This window comes from Pagrus pagrus (genome assembly GCF_965226575.1).
Source record: "Pagrus pagrus genome assembly, chromosome: 22".
Lineage (NCBI taxonomy): Eukaryota > Metazoa > Chordata > Actinopteri > Spariformes > Sparidae > Pagrus > Pagrus pagrus.
This window is the reverse complement of record NC_140204.1, coordinates 10,786,013-10,807,041: the sequence shown is the minus strand read 5'-3', so window position 1 is coordinate 10,807,041 and position 21,029 is coordinate 10,786,013. Positions and strand designations below refer to the sequence as shown.

At 43.7% G+C, this 21,029-nt stretch overlaps 1 protein-coding gene across 3 annotated transcripts; it reads left to right on the top strand.

Moving 5' to 3' along the window:
• Window positions 1-715: 715 nt before the first annotated feature.
• On the top strand, window positions 716-20,853 carry per1b (period circadian clock 1b). 3 transcript variants are annotated; one of them, XM_084344564.1, is made up of 20 exons: window positions 718-980; window positions 9,602-10,502; window positions 10,607-10,860; window positions 11,173-11,294; window positions 11,949-12,150; window positions 12,311-12,505; window positions 13,131-13,209; window positions 13,376-13,482; window positions 13,695-13,848; window positions 14,066-14,342; window positions 14,515-14,623; window positions 14,740-14,899; window positions 15,016-15,128; window positions 15,301-15,447; window positions 16,469-16,846; window positions 16,942-17,744; window positions 17,834-18,020; window positions 18,430-18,634; window positions 19,016-19,166; window positions 19,277-20,853. In XM_084344564.1, the coding sequence occupies exons 2-20, from the start codon at window positions 10,102-10,104 to the stop codon at window positions 19,565-19,567; spliced, it is 4,335 nt and encodes a 1,444-aa protein (XP_084200690.1). In that variant the 5' UTR covers window positions 718-980; window positions 9,602-10,101; the 3' UTR covers window positions 19,568-20,853. The 3 variants fall into 3 exon arrangements, with proteins under 3 accessions (XP_084200692.1, XP_084200690.1, XP_084200691.1); XM_084344565.1 differs by lacking the exon at window positions 718-980 and adding an exon at window positions 5,894-6,070; XM_084344566.1 differs by lacking the exon at window positions 15,301-15,447 and having other exon boundaries at window positions 716-980.
• The last annotated feature ends 176 nt before the right edge of the window (window positions 20,854-21,029 follow it).

Here is a 21,029-nt window from a genome sequence, read left to right as displayed (position 1 = left end):
AAGATAAGAGTGTATCATTGTAGTAATGGCTGTTTACACACTGGCATGCCGCTCCACATCTGCACTGTTTACGGCCGCTCACCAACCACCCCTTCTGCCGCGTGCCTTCGCAGAGGACAAGCACAACAAGTGACGTCACCGTGTGAGAGCACGTTGAAATGTGCATGCCTGGGCCCTGCCGCAGCCGTAAGTACCGGTGCAAACACGCAGCAGAAACAGCCCTGTGCCGCTTGGTGCACTGGTAAAGAGATGAGTCAACAAGATTAGATGGATTTGTTGTCGTCATGGAAATATGTCATCATCATTATAATTAGTATAATTATTATTATTTTATGATCAGCTGCTTATTTAACTATAAATATTAATTGGGGGAAAAAACGCCCATAGCCTTATTTTTTACCATTAGTCATCAGGGTTGATTTCTGATGGAGATGACATCTTAGTTTATGATTAAGTTTACACAAACTAGCACAACTGTGACAGTAACAGTTACTCTTTGAATACACTGCTGACAGAACTGTGAAAACACCCCACACAGCATTCTTACACTAAATGTCACTGCGATGCTATCACCGGTATTACGGTCCGAGCAAGTAGGCCACATCAGGCGTTCTCATGTTCCATTCTGTTTGGGAACAGAACTCAGGACCAGACACACTTCAACGTGACCACTGAGCCCCGTGCGGGTAGTCCCGCCCCCAACGGCCAATCACAAGCGCCGCGGGGCGTGTCTGGGCGGGGACACCGCCTCCTGCTATCCAATCACGGCGATTTGTTTCTAAAGTACTTGCTAGACCATGTACCGGCACGTGTATCCCTGCGTGTAAACTACTGTTGGGGGGGCGAAAGAAAATGTTCTGAGAGCTCATACGGACGGTACAGCAAGGACAGTCGGTAATACCAGGATTTTTTGCTGTTTCTTCTGAGCAGTCTCTTATCGAGGAATATTGAAGCTGTTGTTTTCGTGAAGCATATCTAAGGTAAGCCGGTGGGGATTTTGGTTGTTGTCGTGTCCGTTGCTTTGTGAGCTAACGTTAGCATGCTAGTTCGGACTATGATTGCGCCAGGGTACAAACAGCAAACATCGCTAAATTTAACCGCCTCGTAATATAGTTGTAATGCATTGTTTATGATTAGCTAGAAGCTGTTCAAGAAATGTCAAAATACACCGCTGAATCGTGTGGTCGCTTTTGGTGTCGCTTAGTGAAAGCGGACGGCATCGGATTAAGAAAACATTTATGATTTTAGGTAAAAGTCAACACCACTAGTTAACGAGAGCCTCCTCAAACATTGGCATTCATCCTGATTTAAAGCGGTTTCGACCTAATTTTTTTAAACTGAGTAAACATGTATGTTTTAGTTTCTGTGGAGTGGACATGCGCATTGTACATTGCACAATGTTGTACCAAGGATACAAAATGTCCCACTGTGATAGGTCCATATTGTAGGGTATTTGCGTGAAGCATGTTCTGAAACGTGTTTATTTTCCCAACAGTGCACAACGCTATGACATGATAAGTGTTAACACCTAAGGTATTGTGTTGTCAATTAAGATGTAAAATGATACTGATTTCAAGTTACATGCTCAGACTATGAAATAATAATAATTAGAGATCCCATGTTTTTAAGGAGTTTTTTTTTTTTTTTTTTTTCCCTCACCAAAATGAAACAGCATGAACAAAGATTTATATATATTTTAAAATGTATTGGATGTTTTTTTTTACGAGGAAATCTGGTTGGCCAAATGTAACCTGATGGTGGGTCAACTTTGGCCCCCGGGCCCCACTTTGAGCAGCCCTGCACTAGACTAGAGGCTCCTTCTATTACGCCCATGAAACACTTGTTGAAGGCAGGCTTTAAAAAAAAATTGTGTGTGTTTAGCCAATCAAATGGTGTGCTGTGATTGACAACTGTTGCAACCCACCCAATGTGCGGCTGCATATCCTGCAATATCTTTACCTAGAAAGGCTGCACCCCAACATTCCTCTGTCATATCACCACAAACACACCATAGCAAAACCTGCTTAGAATACTTATGTAGTAATAAAAAAAGCTGTCTGTCTTTTCTAACATCCTCTCAGTCAACCGTGAATGTATGTATTTTCACACTTAGCAAATGGCAATTATGGAGTGAGAAGCTGGCATCTATACGCTCATCCTCTGTGTTGTGCGACATGTTGTGGCATTTGTGAGAATTTGCATAGCGTATCCATGCAACCCTCTTCCAGCACTACACTCTGCGTGGCATGCCATATTTTCTGCTTTACAGAAAATGTCCGGACAGTATGGCGCAACAGGCCATTTATAACAGACCTTGGAGGCTTTGAGAGGTCCAGGAATCTGCACAGATGAAACCTCCTAGATATCTGAGCCTGAGAGTGCCTGAGTTTGCAAAGAAGCTAGCAATACCGATAATGGGAACAATACACATTTGCATTAAAAATGAGAATCTTTTGTCAAATTAGAATAAACAGTGATGGAATGTAACTAGGTAAGATTTACTGTTACTACTCAAGTAATGTTATATTTCTCCTACTTATATGTCTACTTCACTACATTTTGGAGGCAAGTAGTGTCTTTACAGATTCAGATTATTCAGTGTCGATAGGCCATTATTCGTGACTTGTAACCAATCAGGTAAAAGTGTGGGCGGGACATTGTCTAACACCACAGAGTGGTGACTAAGGACAGAGAGATGCTACTGCATCAGAGACCAAGCATTTTAGCATTTTTTATTTTATTTTTTTTATTTATCAGCAATTGGACATAAAACACTGAAACATGGCTCAAAGTAACCTTACCTCCCCTAATGTGTGACCCGTTTAAAAGTCTCAAAGGGAGTTGTGGGTGGGCACAAAAAAGATATGCAAATCAAACTGGTCAGGTATGACACCAGTGAGCTGTACTAATTTTGCATGGGTGACAGGTAGTGATCCACATTTTAATCTGTGTGATCCCAGATTTGTGGAGGATTGACTCAACACAGTTTTCATCACAGTGTTAGTTGGACTTTGATGGGTGAAGCAGGGGAGCCGCAATCCATGGTTTTCTCCTGTTTTGGCTTCAAGTTTGTGCCTTCACCGACAACAAAAAGTCACATGGCGCTCCCCACTAATCTCCTTTCCACTATAAACTCAATAAAAACATAAAGCTTAAGGCCAAGGGAGACAGAGATAGGTCGAGTGTGCCCTCAATGTTCTCAGACGATAATAAAACAATCAGGACTACTGAACATACCACAGGCTGCCGGGAAATAGCTCACTGGTGGCTCTTAAACATGAGTTCATGATCGTGGTTTCTATTGTTGTTGTTAATGAGGGTTTTCTTGCTATTTAAAATGATTATTCCCAGGTTTGGTGGCTAGAGAAATTTACTTTCAAAGCGGTAACATTTATAGCCTCATCTGGAGGCGAATGTTTAATCTTTTCTCATTCAGTTTGGTCTGTATTTACAGCTCTACAGTGGTTAGCTATGTGGACATCTCCATCCCTTTAACTATTTATTAATATGCCATTGTAAGATCTGGTGTTTCACTTTTTGCTGTTTCTGAGTTTTGCTGAATTGGATTTGTGAAATGAGGCTGATGTAAAAAAAAACAAAACCTTTTTTTTGCAAAACCACAGATACCAAGATTGGCTCTGATTTAAGTCTTCATGAAAAGACTTGTGTTGAGCATTTTGTCTTCGTAACTTGATATATTTGCAATGGTAATAGGACAGCGGGGCAGGAAGTAACACAGAATGTTTTGGGATCAGCTCAAGAGAAGTTTGAAAATTATCTGATAGAGAGGATGGGATTCTTTAAAAGGTTTTACAAGTTAGAGGTGAGGATGGTTCTAGTTTGTTTTATTAAATTGGTATAATGATTACAGTGGACACCAAAAAGAGCTCCTCCTCCCACACCACACTGTGGACTGGACACATGTACATTTATCTTAGGATGTAGACAAATAATTGATTTATTGACAGAGACTGAAAAGGAGAGTCTGAAATTTCCTTTAAGCGATAACTTCACATGGGTGCAATGTGACAGCGCACCTTCTTTTTTCAGTAATTATTGAGTACAAAAACAGGAGTGTTTGCCCAGCTAACGCTATCAGGATGCTCCGAAATTCGATTTTTTCAGTTATTATTTAGACTTTTCTCGACTCTTCATTTACTGGCATAAATCACAAAGAAAAGCAATCCCTTCCTTCCTTTGTTTTTGTTTGAAAAATGACTAAAAGGGATAATTGATGATCAAAATTATTGTCGGTCAGTTTTCTTTCAAATATGCAAATGCTTAGACATACATTTTAGCCACGGCAAGGAAACGTTCCGTTCTAATCTTAGGAATGTTGAGTCTGTTCTTGTGTTAAATGAGGCCCATTATAACTACAACAACTGAGGCCCCATTCTTAAGAAATATGTGTTATCCAGGTCAAAAATCATGTGAACCCTCAGACTTAACCTCGTAGCTTGAAGTTTTTTATGCTCAGCATAAACAAACATAAATAATTGAGACATAGTTCCAACTTGCTGACAAACATGTCAACATAATGGAGTACTGCATATGTCATCATGACACTGACACATCTTTTTCCTGGTTGGTAGTTTCCGTCAAAAACAATTAACATTTGTCTCACTAAACAAGCCTCCTGCCTTCCACTGACAGTAGAATACCTCAGTGGATTACATAACAGGTTACTTGTTAGAGCAGTGATATAGGAAAATCTAGCAAATATTGTGCCCAAAATGCTTACAAAAAAGTGCAGGGATCTGGAAAGTACCAATCATTGTATAGGACTGGCTGTAGCATGGTCATGTGTTGTTATGTCACAATACAGCCAGGCGATATATTGATATTATGTTGTTATCATAATATGATACTAGTTATCGTCTTAGATTTTGGATGTTGTTCTGTTGTGATAAGGTGTAAGTGTTGTCCTTTCCTGGTTGTAAAAGTCTCATTACAATAAAGTGGTGCAAGTTTCTGAACTTGCCTTTGTACACTTTGTCATTATATCCACATCACTGATGATTACTTATCAAAAGCTCTCTGTAAATATTTATTAAAAGCACCAATAGCTATTCTTCCAAATATTGTCACAATACCAATATTGAGGTATTTTGTCAAAAATGTTGTGATCATTTTACAATAACCCAGTTGGAAGGTTGTGGACAAAGTGGTTCAACAAGAATGAAGTGAAGGGAAAGTGGAAGCACAGTCATAGGCGAGAACTTGTTAAAATGTTATCAGGGTGGTTGATGAAGGATTTTATCCAAGGTACCTGGTTTAGGTGACCTCGAGGAGATTGAATCCCACCCATGATTGCAGAAACTGTGCCATGTTGTATCCAGGTTTCCCCCTGAGGCAGGACAACACTCCTCACTTTCCACAAGGCCACAGAAAATTAGTTTTATAAACTGAGAACGGAGAGGCGAGGCTTAAATTATATTATTTTAGATTTCAGAGATATAAAGTACTAGGGCATGATATATTTAATCACAAGGAAGGAAGTACAGCAAAAGCTAATAAAATCCCAAAAAGGTAGATGTAATGTACATGTTCGCAATGTGTGTACATGTTTGGTTATAATGTATTCATATACTGTTATGTAATCTGTACTGGCTAGGGTGAGAAGAGGTAGTCCCGTATTTTTACCCCTCCCGACTCATGCAACGCGCGTGTGTCTTTGTCTCATAAACGTACATTATGTACAGAGCTCGCTCCTTCAGAGACACTGGTCGTGAGTCAGCTCACACATCTGCACATCGCTTCCATATTTATAAAGACCAACCCAGAGGCGGAGCTGAGACCAGTGTCTGGCAGCCTTTCATCAGGCAGACCGCTGTTGGAGGCACACCAGCCTCTAGTGGCCGCGCTCTCTCATTGGTCCGTCGCGCCGACCAATCAGGAGCCGGAGAGCCTCGCTGGGACCACGGCCGCTGACACGTGCAGAATGTACACAGGAAAGCAAGGCGGGACATATCCGCTGTGCTGTGCAAGCGCTGTTTAACACACAAGGACGGTGGCATGTCGAGCAGCGTGTCTGCATACGGATGATCAGACCGGTGAAGGCGTCGATACGGTACTATTACTCATTATTGTGTCATTTTAAACATGTCGTGATGCGGGCTGTAGTGACGGAGCGGGTGGTGTCAGCCAAGCGGAGAAGTTCACACATGTTCATGCACGGAGCCGCGCCACACCTTCCTGCAGCCTCCACCTGCACAATGCAGCAGGGAAGTGTGTTTATTATCTTGAGTTCGTATCAGGTGCTGTTTTTATTTTGTGGTAGTGTGTCAGTATAGCGTGTAGTATGAAACAGTGACTGCACATACGGTTATTAATATAATATGTCGGACTAGCCCCGTGTCTTTTGGTATAATGGTGGGGTGTGTCTTAAAGAAAGAAAATGAGCAGAAACTTGCTTATGTTTAGATTCAAGTCAGAGCTTCTGTATCCATAATGAAAGAAATTCTTATTTTGTAGACAATTAGTGTTACAACAGCAATGCATAGGCTGTGTTTTTGGCCTGTGCTACAATGTAATCTAAGATTGTAACATTCTCTAGGGCTGCAACAATAATTATTTTAATTATAGATTAATTATAGTATTAATTGTCATCAGGTAATTGACTAATGATGTTTTAACTGCAACCTCCATCTTAAGTCTGTGCATGTCAGCACTCAAGTAAAGCTGGGTTTCATTGGTAGGGCTGCACAAATAATTGCATTATAATTGAAATCACAATATGGCAAAGTGTAATATTAAATTTGCAAGAAGCTGCAATTCTTTGGTAAAATATTTATCAAAACAGCATTATAATGAAGTACTTAGGTGCTGCAGAGATGACATGGCCTATAAATGTTGTTTGTTTGGTACAGATCCCAGCTAATGTCACATTATTGTGATTTAAATAGCTTTCCAGTGAAAATGATCATTCCCACTAATCATGAATCATATTGCAATCACATTATCTAATCACAATATGATCACTTGACTGCTCTAACAGCTTCATGTGTATGAAGTCTTGGCTTCAACAACCTCAAATGTTAATCATTTTCAGGAACCGTTATAGATGTTCAGGGTATAGTCCCATCTTTTGAGATAATAATGGATAATTTCCACCAACACAGTGATAACACAGTTCTGATAGGGTTAATAAATGAATAATGAGCAGAGTAGAGCTGATTATTGATTAAACCGGCAACTGTTATCTAGATCTCTGTTGTTTTTGATAAAATGAAAATGAAACATCAAGGTTAAATCCCAAATATCTGAAACCAAAGATATTCAGTTTACACTGATAAAAAAAGTGAAAAGCAGCAAGTCCTCACAATTGAGGCACAACAAGTAGGGAATGTTTGTTATGGTCCTTATTACTGGTTAATGCCTGAATATATGATCGGAGCAATCAGTCACTTAGAGTAGTGGCGTCTCCATTTCCGACAACACTGTTATCTTTGTTTTGATAATCCCAAACCTTAACCCAGTTACAATGATCTTTTAAAGGAATGAAAACAGAAGGGTTTCTTAAGGGTTAATTTCATTTGTCCTGACGATTATGAAGCTTTTTTATAAACCTGAAACAAATTTTTACAACAGTTATTCAGTAGAGTTTAATACCTTAGATGAGCGATTATCCATGGTATGATAACACCGGTTTTGATAATGCTGCAATCCAAGTATTAAGTGGCCAAATTATCAGGAAAAAGGTTGAACTAAAGTGAATTCTGACCTGTGAGGAGATCACACCAAAAAGGGGATGTCAAATTCATGATTGGCTTCAGCTGAAGTGAGTGGGAGATTGAGCGAGAATATTTGCCCCACCTGGAGTCAGTGAATTTTTCCAGCAAATCCGCCATAAAGGGTAACATGAAGTTTCAGAGTTGTTCAAGTCATGTATGCTCAATTTAACAGTGTATTTAAACAAATTTAAAAAGTAGCGTGCACTTTGGTCAGAGGGTAATGCAGCATCTTATATAGCCAGCGACCCATGTTCCATATGCTTTCCCACACCCAGAAAGACTTGCATAATTAGAGATTGGATTTACCGTGTGCATTTCCTGTGAATAATCTGAGCAGGTGGGCGGCATAGTGGCTCAGTGGCGGGCACTCTTACCTCGCAGCCATGGGCTCAGATCTGACCAGGCCGGTTAAGGCGGCGCAGTGTGGTGTTTACATGTTGGCCCTGTGTTTGTGCGAGCTTCCTCCCACACTCCTAAGGCACGCATGTTGGGTGAACTGGAATTTTCCTGTAGGTGGGAATATGAGCATTATTGTTGTTTCTGTCTTTGTTTTGTTACCCAGTGCATGCTGGGACTGGCTGAAGCAGTGGTACAGGAAGTTGAATTTGGGAATGGCCCACTACAGTTGGCTTAGCAAGTGGGTGGGTAGGTGGGTGGTTGAGCTAGGACAGCACATCCAGGTATTCTAGTAGCCTGAGCACAGTTTCCCCACCACCACCTCCACCCACAGCCGTGTGTCTGTCTTCGCCCATGGAAGTGCGCATCGATGCCAGCATGCCTCGACGCCCACTCACGCCCTGCTTGCATATTTCCATAGATTAATCGCTCCTTCTCCCCCCGCCCAGTTCGACGGTGGCACACACAGCTCATCATGTGCAGGGCTGCATCATCCATCTGACCAAACATAAGGATGATTAGCATTTCATTTCATGCACTGAGGCAGCATCACTTGAAAACCTGCAGTTGATTGCCATTTTCCATTCCAGGTTGTTACGTTTGCTTTAGTTATTTCTGTTTCATGAGTAACATTTGTCATTAGCTGTTATCCTCTTTGTCCCAGTGTCCAGCTGGTGGCGGCCACCCTAAACTCGTCCACTCAGCCGTATTGGGTTTTTGCGTCAAGTGTGTCTGAACTCTCATTGCAGGAATTAGCTAAACCTGTCCTGAACAAGTTCTGCATCGAAAGCATCACAGCACATCTGAGGGACGTAGGTAAAGGGGGTTGTGGGGCAGCTAGGTGCATAAAATTGGAAGGATTGACGACTGAGGACTGGCCTGTGTCTCCTTCAGGTTGCGTCCGCAGGGCTTAAAGGATTAGGCAAGGTGTCTCCCTTGCAAGGAATAAATAGCCCTAGACTTTTACTTGCGTAGGTTGTGGCCATATATATACTTTAAGATACTATTCACATACAAACCCTAATTTATAACAACCCTCTGATGCAGAGCTTGGACCCGCCCTCCTGGTGTTCCTTCTTGTTTGACCGTCATCTGGGTAAAACGGGAGAAAGCTATGACGACCAACAAATGTCCCCTGTAATTAGCACATGATCACCTGGTCTATATACAGATAGATGCGTACGTACTCGCAGATTATTGTCAAATCTGTGCTCAAGATATGAGGTACTTGTTTTCTCCAGATAATCTGGGTAAAAGACTAACAGCTGGGTGTTCAGTTTGCACCACGCTGCTGTGTAAACATTTCATGGCCATGTTTGAGTCTTCTTCCTTGGAGGCCGACATGATAAACTGCTGATAAGCGGAGTCCTTCGGAGACGCTGGCTAGACCATGACAAGTGTTTTTGTAAACCTGCAGCTAATGTTATTCCTTCTTTTTCTCTGTCCATCTCTCTCTTTTTCTGTCATCTCAGGTGGTCTTTAGCACTTAGAGCAACACATCTCTGAAGAGGCGACAAGACCAGCTACGGACTGAAGAGATTGTTTTGGGTGTTTTTTTGCTCTAACCAAGAGCTATTTCTCTCACTCTCCCTCACAATCTCTCATCCCATCTGTTGGAGCACTTATGCCAAGGCTGTTTCACAAGCAGAAATTCAGGTCTTGTCTGCATTACTTTGAGTGACACTTTTTCTCAAGATAATTGCTGTCTTTTTTTAAAAGGGCAGACACTGCTTTTTGTTCATCTGCAACAGCCAAAGTCTGCACCTATAAAAGGGCTTTAAGCCCAAACCTCTTTAATTTAACATTTTTTGCAGGAGAAACAATGAATTTCTCTCCTTAGTTCTTTCAACAAACAGCAAACAAAAATGATTCACCTGTTTGTAAATAGTAGTCCCACTTAAATCAAAGTTGTTCCTGTTTTTACCTTGGCTGACACCTCAATCAAGCTGAACCAGCCTCATCCTACTCTAGTATGAGTTATGACAACCCTAAATCAATGCCCGGTAGCAGCACTCGGGGGCGAGTGGCAAGGGCCGGCGAGAAAGACAACGAGCAGGAAGCCGAGTCCGAGGGGTTAAACTCTGCGGCAACCAGCAGCAGTCAGCCCGGTGCCAATGTCGCCGCTCAGGAGCAGGGGAGCGGATCTGGAGGCGCTTCGTCTCCCAGCGGAGGGTCAGGATCCGGATGTTCGCCCAGAGACCGAAGGGGACCCAACTCGGACGATATGGATGGACTATCCAGCGGGAATGACTCCGGCGAGAGGGAAAGCGAGGGCGGGAGGGAGAGCGGATCACGTGGGCGCCAATCCACACGCAGCTCCCACAGCTCATCCAACGGCAAGGACTCTGGCATGATGACAGAGAGCAACAAGAGGTATGAGGAGAATGATTATGGGCAGTGTTACAGTGTTCTGCTCGTATTTGATATCTGTGCGTAAAAATAATCTTCACTAATCTGAACACCACTCTCTTTCCCAGCTCCAACTCCCAGAGTCTCTCCCCTCCCAGCGGCTCCCTGGCCTACAGCCTGCTGTCCACCAGCTCAGAGCATGACCCCCCCTCCACCTCTGGCTGCAGCAGCGACCAGTCGGCGAGGGTCCAGACCCAGAAGGAACTGATGAAGGCCATCAAGGAACTGAAGCTGCGACTACCCAATGAGCGCAAGGCCAAAGGCCACACCAGCACTCTAAATGCACTAAAATATGCACTTCAGTGTGTCAAACAAGTTCGAGGTGAGGGAGTGGTTTTGTTTGTATTTTCGTAACGCTTTATATTAAGTTCCATGTGATAACCATTCAGTCTTATTAACACACAATAATGTTAGTATGCATCTTATAAGGACTTATAAGGGCCTTATTACTTATTAGGACCTTAAAACAAAGCGTTACCATATCTTCTACTGAGCTGAACATTTTCCCTTGCTTGTTTTTTTCTGCATACATAATGTTTGTTACAATATGTGATTGTAATAATAATAATAATAATAATAATAATAATAGTCACACCTTGACTTTCTTTTCTTTTTCTCTAATTAACGTTTCCAGCCAACAAGGAGTACTATCATCAGTGGAGCGTAGAGGAGTGTCACGGCTGCAGTCTGGACTTGTCTGCCTTCACAATTGAGGAGCTTGACAACATCACCTCAGAATACACCCTCAAAAACACTGTAAGTTTCAGCAGCTATTCATTTGACGAAACTCCATATTGTTTTCTTAAAGCTGCCTCATCAGTCTGCACTTAGTTAGGACATCATCTTTTTATGGCTTATTTTTTTTTTTTACCCCCCTGGGTATAAAATGTTACAGGGTGCAAAGGAACATTGGTTCAGTCACATGGCTTTAAGTGCCACAATGATTTATGAGGAAGACAGTGATCATGATTATTAATCTAAGCCACATATTTTCTAATGTAACTGTTTCCTTGTACTTCCTTTCAAAATAAGAGGCTTTCACAGCTCACTGATGGAAAAACACGAGACAAGAGAGAAACTCAGGAGGAGCCTCTCCTGTTATTAGTGAATAAAGCAGTTAGTTAACATCTGCTCTGCAGCTTAAACGCGGAAGAATAAGGGTGATTCAGATTCAGATTTAGAGATCCAATCTACCTGATTTGCTTGTGTTAAAAAGATCAGAGTACACTGAAAACACTACCTGAGCTTTTAAAAACCTTATTTTTACAAGGAACTTTTTGTTTAAAAACTGCTTTCTTCCCGCTTTAAATCATTTAAAACAAATTATATTACTAAACTGCCAGAGAGAGCTCATTGACTGGTTGTTGGAGTTGTCTCACCACCTTCCTCTTCTGTTTTTTCTCTCTTCAGGACACTTTTTCCATGGCTGTATCATTCTTGTCAGGGAAAGTCGTATACGTATCACCCCAGGGCTCGTCCCTGCTGCGCTGCAAGCCCGAGTGTCTCCAGGGGACCGTGTTTTCAGAGCTCCTAGCCCCGCAGGACGTCAGCACCTTTTACAGTGGCACGGCACCCTGCCGCCTGCCACCCTGGGCCTCTTGCATCGGGTCTGGTGAGCTGAGTCACAGTCAAATTGGGAAAATGGTTAGAAATAAGAGGGAGGCTTGGTGTGGTGTTTTCTATGCTCCACTGATCCAATCAGATCTTCGTTGGATATCTTTGTACTACTTCCTTCACTGACTGACTTGTTCCCCAACTCTCTTTTCTCCCAGCGTCTCCCTCTGTCGACTGCACTCAGGAGAAGTCCATGTTCTGTCGAATCAGTGCTGACCGGACGCTGGGCCGTGAGATGCGCTACTACCCCTTTCGCCTCACACCCTACCAGCTCACCATCAGAGACTCCGACGGTGCTGAGCCACAGCCCTGCTGCCTGCTTATCGCAGAGAGGGTCCACTCTGGATATGAGGGTATTTGTCTTTTTACTCCCTCTATATCTATGTGAGCAGATAAGGATGTTTGCGTTTGTTTGACACGGGAGTCGCCAACATTATTAGGGATCATCTTTAAAAGAAATTGCACATGCAGTGTAGTAACAGGCTTTTTTTTCAGATGATTTACTTTGATTGACATCATTAGAAAGAAATTGATCACACAACTCCAACAATGTTTTTGATTTGGCTTTGCAGCGTTGATAAATGTTATGTCAGAGCAACCCAGGCATCACAAATGCAGTAGTCTTCTGATAAATGAAGTTCATCTTGGCTGGATTATACTCCTCCTTACTAAAAACTGATGTGACCTATTTGAGTATCAAGATAAGATTGTTTCTGCTTATAAACAAAATGGATTTGTTGAAATAGAGCAGCTGTCCACATGATTATAAACTTAACTTACTTGTGTCTGAGGACATGAAAGAGACATACTAACCATACCATATTTCTCTGAATATTAATTATATCATAAACACCACATGATTGGATGCTTTACAGAATTGCAAATAAACCTTTAACATATATAAAGAATGTCTGTGTGGACTTTTTAGCCTGCCTGTTCAAAACATGCTGTTAATCTGTTGATTCTGTGTCCTCTCAGCTCCTCGTATCCCACCAGACAAGAGGATCTTTACCACCAGTCATACTCCCAGCTGCCTCTTCCAGGAAGTTGACGAGAGGTCAGTGACCTCTGAGACAACATTCAGTGTTCATTTACTGTTTATAGTTATTCCCTTAATATTCTATAATTGCATTGAGTTGTAAAGCGATGTGTCTGCTGCTCCAGTACGGTAACAAACTATTACTCTCTGACAGTGTGTAAATATCACAAATATGTGTTTGCAGGGCAGTGCCATTGTTGGGCTACCTGCCTCAGGACTTGGTGGGAACCCCCACCCTGCTCTACATCCACCCTGAAGACAGGCCCATGATGGTGGCAATACATGAGAAGAGTGAGTCTATTTTGCACTCAACTGTTACTGCTGTTTACATACAATGGAAAATGTGTTGTTCTGTATTGATTTCTGCATGAATTTTCCTCCTTTTCTTCTTAACTTGTCTTTTACATGGTCTTATATTGAGTCATAACTCCAATCATAGTATTTTAATCTTTAAAAAAGTTTCATAGAAGTGTCTTCATGTCTGCACTTTTGTCTCTCTTTAGTCTTTCAGTTTGCAGGGCAGCCGTTTGAATATTCGCCTTTGAGGATGTGCGCCCGCAACGGGGAATATCTGACCATCGACACCAGCTGGTCTTCCTTTGTCAACCCCTGGAGCCGGAAGGTGGCATTCATCGTAGGGCGCCACAAAGTCAGAACGTAAGACTATAAACAAACTAATTATAAAACATTTGCATTTATGACAGAGGAGATAGATTTTTGAGGTGAGGTTAGAGAGACGGAAGGAGAGGGATGTGATGACTTTCTGCAAAATATGAAGGCATAAAATGGTAGAACTGGGGGGGGGAAATCCAAATATAATCCTCTGATCTAAAGCATGAGAGGGTGCTCTAACATTATTCCCCCACCTCTCCAGGAGCCCTCTGAACGAAGACGTGTTCACGACACCGCCGGGCGGCGAGAGCCGGGTCACCACGCCCGACGTGGTTCAGCTAAGCGAGCAGATCCACCGGGTCCTGGTGCAGCCAGTGCACAGCGGCGGCTCTCAGGGCTACAGCTCGCTTGGTTCCAGCGGCTCGCGGGGCTCCCGCCGCTCACATCAACAGCACCTCAGTGCCTCCGCCGCCTCATCCAGCGACAGCAACGGCCCCGCCATGGACGAGGCTGCCGCTCTGGTCGCTTCGCACAAACCGGTGAGTCTATAGGAGATACTGTCGGACCAAGAACAGCTCAAATTCTGATGGTTACCTAGCTAAATGCGTCCTTTTTTTCATAATCAACACACTTTAAATATCAAATATCCTGCTATTTCTCATAGCCATATTTTTTTAACAAGTCTGATAACAAGATCTTTTATTTTTCCAGATGACGTTCCAGCAGATCTGCAAAGATGTTCACATGGTCAAGACTAACGGACAGCAGATGTTTATCGAGTCCCGTAACCGGCCACCACCTAGAAAAAACACCAGCGCAGGTAAAAGAAAAGGATAGCAACAGATGCTTTTGTGAATTTAAAGGGCTAGTAATTAACTATGATGTCAAAAAGACCTCAACAGCCATCTAAAGACTCCATTTCCTCTCTTCATCCAGGCCCAGCAAGCATCAGAGCCATCAGCAGCGACCCAATCAGGGGTTTGATAGCCGACCTTACAAAGCCTCCCAAAGCTTTGGTCCCTCCACCACTTGTGCAGAAGGAGGCTCCCACCGGCTACTCCTACCAGCAAATCAACTGTCTGGACAGCATCATAAGGTGTGTGTGTGTGTGTGTGCGCACGAGCAAGCGAGCGCTAGCCTAAAGTCTATCTCATCAATTTTTAGTTATTGCTTCATTTAATACTAATCTATCGATAATTTGGCTCCACACAGGTACTTGGACAGCTGTAACATTCCTAACACAGTCAAAAGGAAGTGCGGCTCGTCCTCGTGCACCTCCACGTCGGATGAGGACAAACAGCAGGAGGCCAGTGGCAACAACAAAGGTACTTTTTGAAATTTTAACTTGAAAGTAATTACACAGAATGAAAAATGTTGTTGTTGTTGTTGTTTTTGGTTTTTTTTATAGATCATTCTTGATCACCAATAAGCATGCCTGTTGTTGTGTCTGTAGTCAGTCTACAAATCCTGAGCTTGTTGAACTTGTTGTCTCTGCAGGTGGTTCAGTTAGCCTCGTAGGTGAACCACCTTCTCTGCCACCGCTCACCATGGCCACAAAGGCAGAGAGTGTAGCCTCAGTCACGTCCCAGTGTAGCTTCAGCAGCACCATCGTGCATGTTGGAGACAAGAAGCCTCCTGAGTCAGGTGGGAACCATCAACACTCTCTGAACCATGTTAGCATTTGCTTTTCAGCAGGTTGTCTGTTTGAAACTATGAGGTGCTTGTATGTCTTAAAGGGACAGTTCACCCCCAGATAAAAAATACATATTTTCTGTGATGCTGATTATCCATCTAGACTTTTCTTGAGTTGCCGAGTTTTGGCGGTATCAGCAGTACCTCTGCTTTCTCTTGAAGATATTGGATGTAGGTGTCCTTTATGTTCTAAAGAAGTCAGACATCTCTTTAGCTGATGTCTCCAAAACTCTGCAACTCGCACAAACAATCTTGATGGATAAATAACACTACAAGGGTGAACTGTGCCTCTAACTTTATTTTAAAGACCTCCAAATGAATAAAGGTTGGAGTTTGATTTGATTCTCAAAGAAGCCCTACTTATTCTGTTGACCAGTAACACTCTGATGCTGTTGTATTTTACCTTCCTTGCTTAATTTGAAAGAAACTGAACACAAAGTTGTTTTACTAGCTCAAAAGTCTTTAAGAATTATCTTGCAGAAACCTGTAGCCGCATGATAAAACTGCAGATTGGAGGTAATCTGATTTATGCCTTTGTTTCTCATCTTGGAAATTTTCTCCTCTAAGTTTCTTGGTGTCTGCTTTTTCTGCTTTACCCAAAGATTTGTCCTAAAGTCTCCTCTCTTTTGTGTCTTTTATAAAGTAAGACTAAATAACTTTTGTTGGATAATGTTAAGTAGCTTAAATACAAAAGAGTCTTGAAGTCAGCAAACTAACAAATTACTGTCTTTCTTCCACTGTCTATATCTATCCATCTATCCATCTATCTATCTATCTATCTAACATTAGCCACTATTAGCTACTGGTCATATCAGACCAAGTAAGGCTGTAGCAACAAAATCTAAGACTGAATGTTATGTTAATGAATTTAACTTTTCATTTCTCAGAGGAAGAATGTGTCATTTCTTCTTTCTGGAGTTGCATCGTCTCAATTTAAATGCTTTAACATCTCTTCATGTTTCTTCTCTATCAGACATCATCATGGAGGAGGCTCCCATGATTCCTATGCTTGCCGCACCTACAACTACCCTGACTCGTCCGGCCAGCGGACAGACACGTACCGTTAACGCAGCCCTCACCTCTCCCCCTCCTCTTCCTCCTCCTCCCCCGCCACCTCCCCCTCCTCAAGCCACTCAGCCAGAGAGGGACAGCCGGAGAAGTGGGGGTGTTGGAGGAGGAGGTGGGGGAGGCCGGATGGGTCTGACGAAGGAGGTGCTGTCTGCCCACACCCAGCAAGAGGAGCAAGCGTTCCTTGACCGCTTCAAGGACCTCAGCAAGCTGCGCGTGTTCGACCAGACTGCGTCTTCAAATCTGCGCTGCCACACAGCTGCTGCCAACCCTCTGTCACGAGGTACACACACATTCACACATTCACTCACTCACTCACTCACTCACACAAAAATTGTGAAAATGTAGCTTAATTCAGTGTGTTCTTCTTTTCCCCAGGAGTGCGCTGCTCCCGTGATTACCCCGCTGCAGGAAGCAGCACCGGTCACAGACGTGGTCGTGGCGGTAAGAGACTCAAACACCAGGAGTCATCAGACCAACACAGCTCTCTGGGCCTGAGCGGGAGTCGCCAGGACCCCAGAACCAGCACAGCTCCCATGCCCCTCAACATGCCTCTCAATATGCCTCTCGGACCCCCAACAAACTCCTCTTCCTGGCCCTCTGTGGGCTCCCAGGCCAGCATTCCTGCTGCCCCTTTTGCTCCCGGTATGCTTCCAATCTACCCGGTTTACCCTCCACTTGCTCAGCCCTTCCCCCAGCCGGTCCCAGACCCATCACGTTTCCCCCCGACCCCGATGGTGCCTCCCATGATGGCCTTCGTTCTGCCCAACTACATGTTCCCCCAGATGGGAGCACCCATCCCTCAGCCAGGCGCAAACCCCGGACACTTCTACAATCCTAACTTCACGCACCCCGTCGCCATCTCATCTACTCTCCCCACTGTCATTTCCAACCCCGTCCCCCTCACAGCCACCGGCGCCCCATCTCGTAGCAGCACCCCCCAGTCCTACAGTCAGATCCCCGCTGAACGTGAGGGCGCAGAGTCTCCCCTCTTCCAGTCCCGCTGCTCCTCTCCTCTCAACCTGCTGCAGCTGGAGGAATCGCCAAGCAACCGGTTAGAGGTCGCAACGGCCCTGGCAGCATCACAGCAAGCCACGCCTTCTGTGCAGGGAGGTGTGGCCGGGGGACAGGGCTCAGCCAATCAGGGGAGCTCTGATGATAACTCGAAGGAAAATGAGAACGTAAGTAAACGGACATTCAGAGTAGGATGTTGTCTTTATTTCATGGGATATATTAAAACGTTTCTCTTTTCCTCTCTTTTGCCCATCAGGGTGAAACTAACGAGTCCAACCAAGACGCCATGTCCACCTCCAGTGACCTGCTGGATATGCTGCTGCAGGAAGACTCCCGCTCAGGCACCGGCTCAGCCGCCTCTGGTTCAGGCTCCTCGGGCACGAGGTCCTCTGGTTCAGGCTCCGGGTCCAACGGCTGCAGCTCCTCTGGCACCAGCGGCACCAGTTAGTAGATTTTTTAGTCATTTTGGACAATTAACAGTTGTGGGTCACCCTGACAGAGATTTTACTTCAAAGTCACACTGCCTACTTTACACCGAGCCCCTCCTGGGTGTAATATATGTCAAGAGGCAATTTTCAAACATTTCCTTGATAGAAAATGAATCAAATTCTAAAACCATGGAGGAGATAAACTTAATTAAAAAAAAGGACAATAGACATTTTGACACAACTACCTCTTCTAAGCAGGCAATAAACAAACTGGAGAATGACTTAAATACGACTGAAATCATAATCTGTGAGAAAACAGTGATACAAGTAAATTTTGAACTAATCACAAACAAACTCAAACAAAGACCTGACAAGTCTTCTCTCGTGTAATTCTCAATTTTTACTCCTTTGTTCCTCCATCCAGGTGGCAGCCACACCAGCAAGTACTTCGGCAGCATCGACTCGTCGGAGAACGACCATTCTCGCAAGCAGCCAGCAGGGGGCAGCAGTAGTGCTGGAGGCGATGGTGGAGAGGAGCAGTTTATCAAGTGCGTCCTGCAGGACCCCATCTGGCTGCTGATGGCCAACACTGACGACAAGGTCATGATGACCTATCAGCTGCCTGTCAGGTACGACACAGTGATGAAAATGATACATTATAAAAACGCCTGCAAAGAAATTGAATTCAGAGCTTAAACATTCAAACTAGACCTGCAACCGATGTTTATTTTAAGTGTTATTGAATCCATTGGTTATTTTCTTAATTAGTTGTTTGGTGTAAAAAATGTTTCTGAAGGCCCAAGATAACGTCCTCAAGTGTCTTATTTTGTCCACAACCCAAATATATTCAGTTTACTGTCATATAGGAGTAAAGAAACCAGAAAATATTCACATTTAAGGAGCCAGAGTCTAATTCAAACACCTTCCATCCAAAAGACATTCACCAGCTTGTTGGTAGAACTAGAAAGAATGCAAGTTTTTTACCTTTTTGTCCTGCGCCTGTGTAACAGGGACATGGAGACAGTGCTGCGAGAGGACCGTGAGGCCCTGAGGAGCATGCAGAAACACCAGCCACGCTTCACCGAGGAGCAGAAGAGGGAGCTGAGCCAGGTGCACCCCTGGATCCGCACAGGACGCCTTCCCCGAGCCATCAACATCTCTGTAAGTGCACCACCCAAGCTCAACCCTGAACTATAGAAGGGTTAAAGTGTGAATTATTGTTTAGATGCATTAATTAAGCATGAATTAAAAAATTCCACTGTTTCTTTCAGGGCTGCACAGGCTGCAAGTCTCCCCCCTTTGTGCCTCCCACCGCTCCATTCGACGTGGAGATCCACGAGATGGAGCTGTGCAACGTGCTGAAATCTCAGGAGGACGGGAAGAGGAAGAAAAACCTCTCCGAAACAGCCATGGATGAAGCTCACCCAGAGGAGGAGGAGGAGGAGGAGGAAGAGGGCGTGGAGGAGAAAGGAACCAAAACGGAAGACGGCACCCGAGAGCTGCCAGCAGCAGAGGAGCAGAGAGCGACGGAGAAGGAAGAAAAGTCTCACATGACTCACTAAGAGGGCGGCCAAAGATCAAAAACACTATCACGACCTTTCTCTGCTCATATGCAGAAAGCGTGCATCTTCCAGCATTTTTTGTGCCCACAACATCATTTACACAGGGTGTAAAGTTGTTAGAAGTAGGGTTCACTGGGACATCATGGTGCATATCGATTGAGACAACTTCCGTTAATTGTTGGACAGGTCAGGCAGGACACTTGGCCCGGTTAATTCTTCATCAGGTCCGACTTTGATGACAGCACACCGGGCATGACGTATGCCTCGGACACCACCAGGACATGCTCACTCAGTTTTAGAGAGTGAATCAGTACTTTTACCCTCACCTGGTCTTGTAGTTCTTGGCATATTTATTTAACTTGTAAGATAATCAGGAGGACTGAGGTGAATGTGTTAGAAAAAGGAAAAAAAAAGAGGCGCTTTTATATTAAGACGGATGTTCTTCACCACAGTGTCCTCCTTGATGTTTTAATCTTTCCTGGGCAGGGTTCAGCTCGAGAGGAAAGAAGGGAGTTGGAGCCGCGGCTTCTCTTCTTGCTGAATGTTTCTGGGATCCTGCTCCCACCTCGATCGTGTCGCTCTCGAAGACTTTTTTTTTATGTAAAAAGGTTGTCCAGACTAAAGCGAATGCTACTTTCACCCACTAGATACAGTGTACAGTAAGAACCAGGTTTATTTTGTAAACATTGTGTATATTTTTATATTTTCAATCCACTGCAAATAGAGAGAGGATAAATGCCCAAACATGTGTCTATACTGTAAAAAGTAAGAAGGGTTGAAATCTTATCTGGCAGACAACACAATCAGTTCAGTCTCTGACACAGAGATGTTTCTCATGACACTAGAAATCTAGTCGCTTTGTTGAGCAACACACAGTTCGCCAAGAGGCAAACCTGGACTTTAAAGGTTCCTCTTCGGCCGGGCATTAGTTCTCACAAACATCACTGACAGTATTCCCAAACGGCCAGCACTGTATGGAGCTGTGAAGCCTTCAGCTGAGCAAGAGCTTTTGTGTTGCCAGCGCTCGGTCACAGTTGTAAATGGATTTGAAAGAGGCGGACGTAACTCCAAAAAAACAAAAAAAATTCTTGAGTTTGGAGAGTGTTTACTATCTTTATTCCTCTCTGTCCCTTTCTCTTTCTCTGTGGCACTGTTCTGGTCATGTGATATCCTACAGTATGCTTTATGGCGTCAGTGGTGTCTGCAACAGTTTCTTAATATTTTTGTGAAAAATTCTTTGTACAAAAAAAGACAATAAAATGACTATAAATGCCTTTAAATGTGAAGTCCGATTTGTGCCTTTTTTCCTCCCTCCTGCAGTTAGTTTTATGATTACATCTCTCTACTGGCTATTTTTGTCGAGGGGTGTTTTGCAGCAGTTGGCCTGGAGACGTAGAAGTGTCCAGAATGAACTGGAAGCAGAGAGCAGATCAGGGCAGCTACTTTCTTTACTGAACCACAG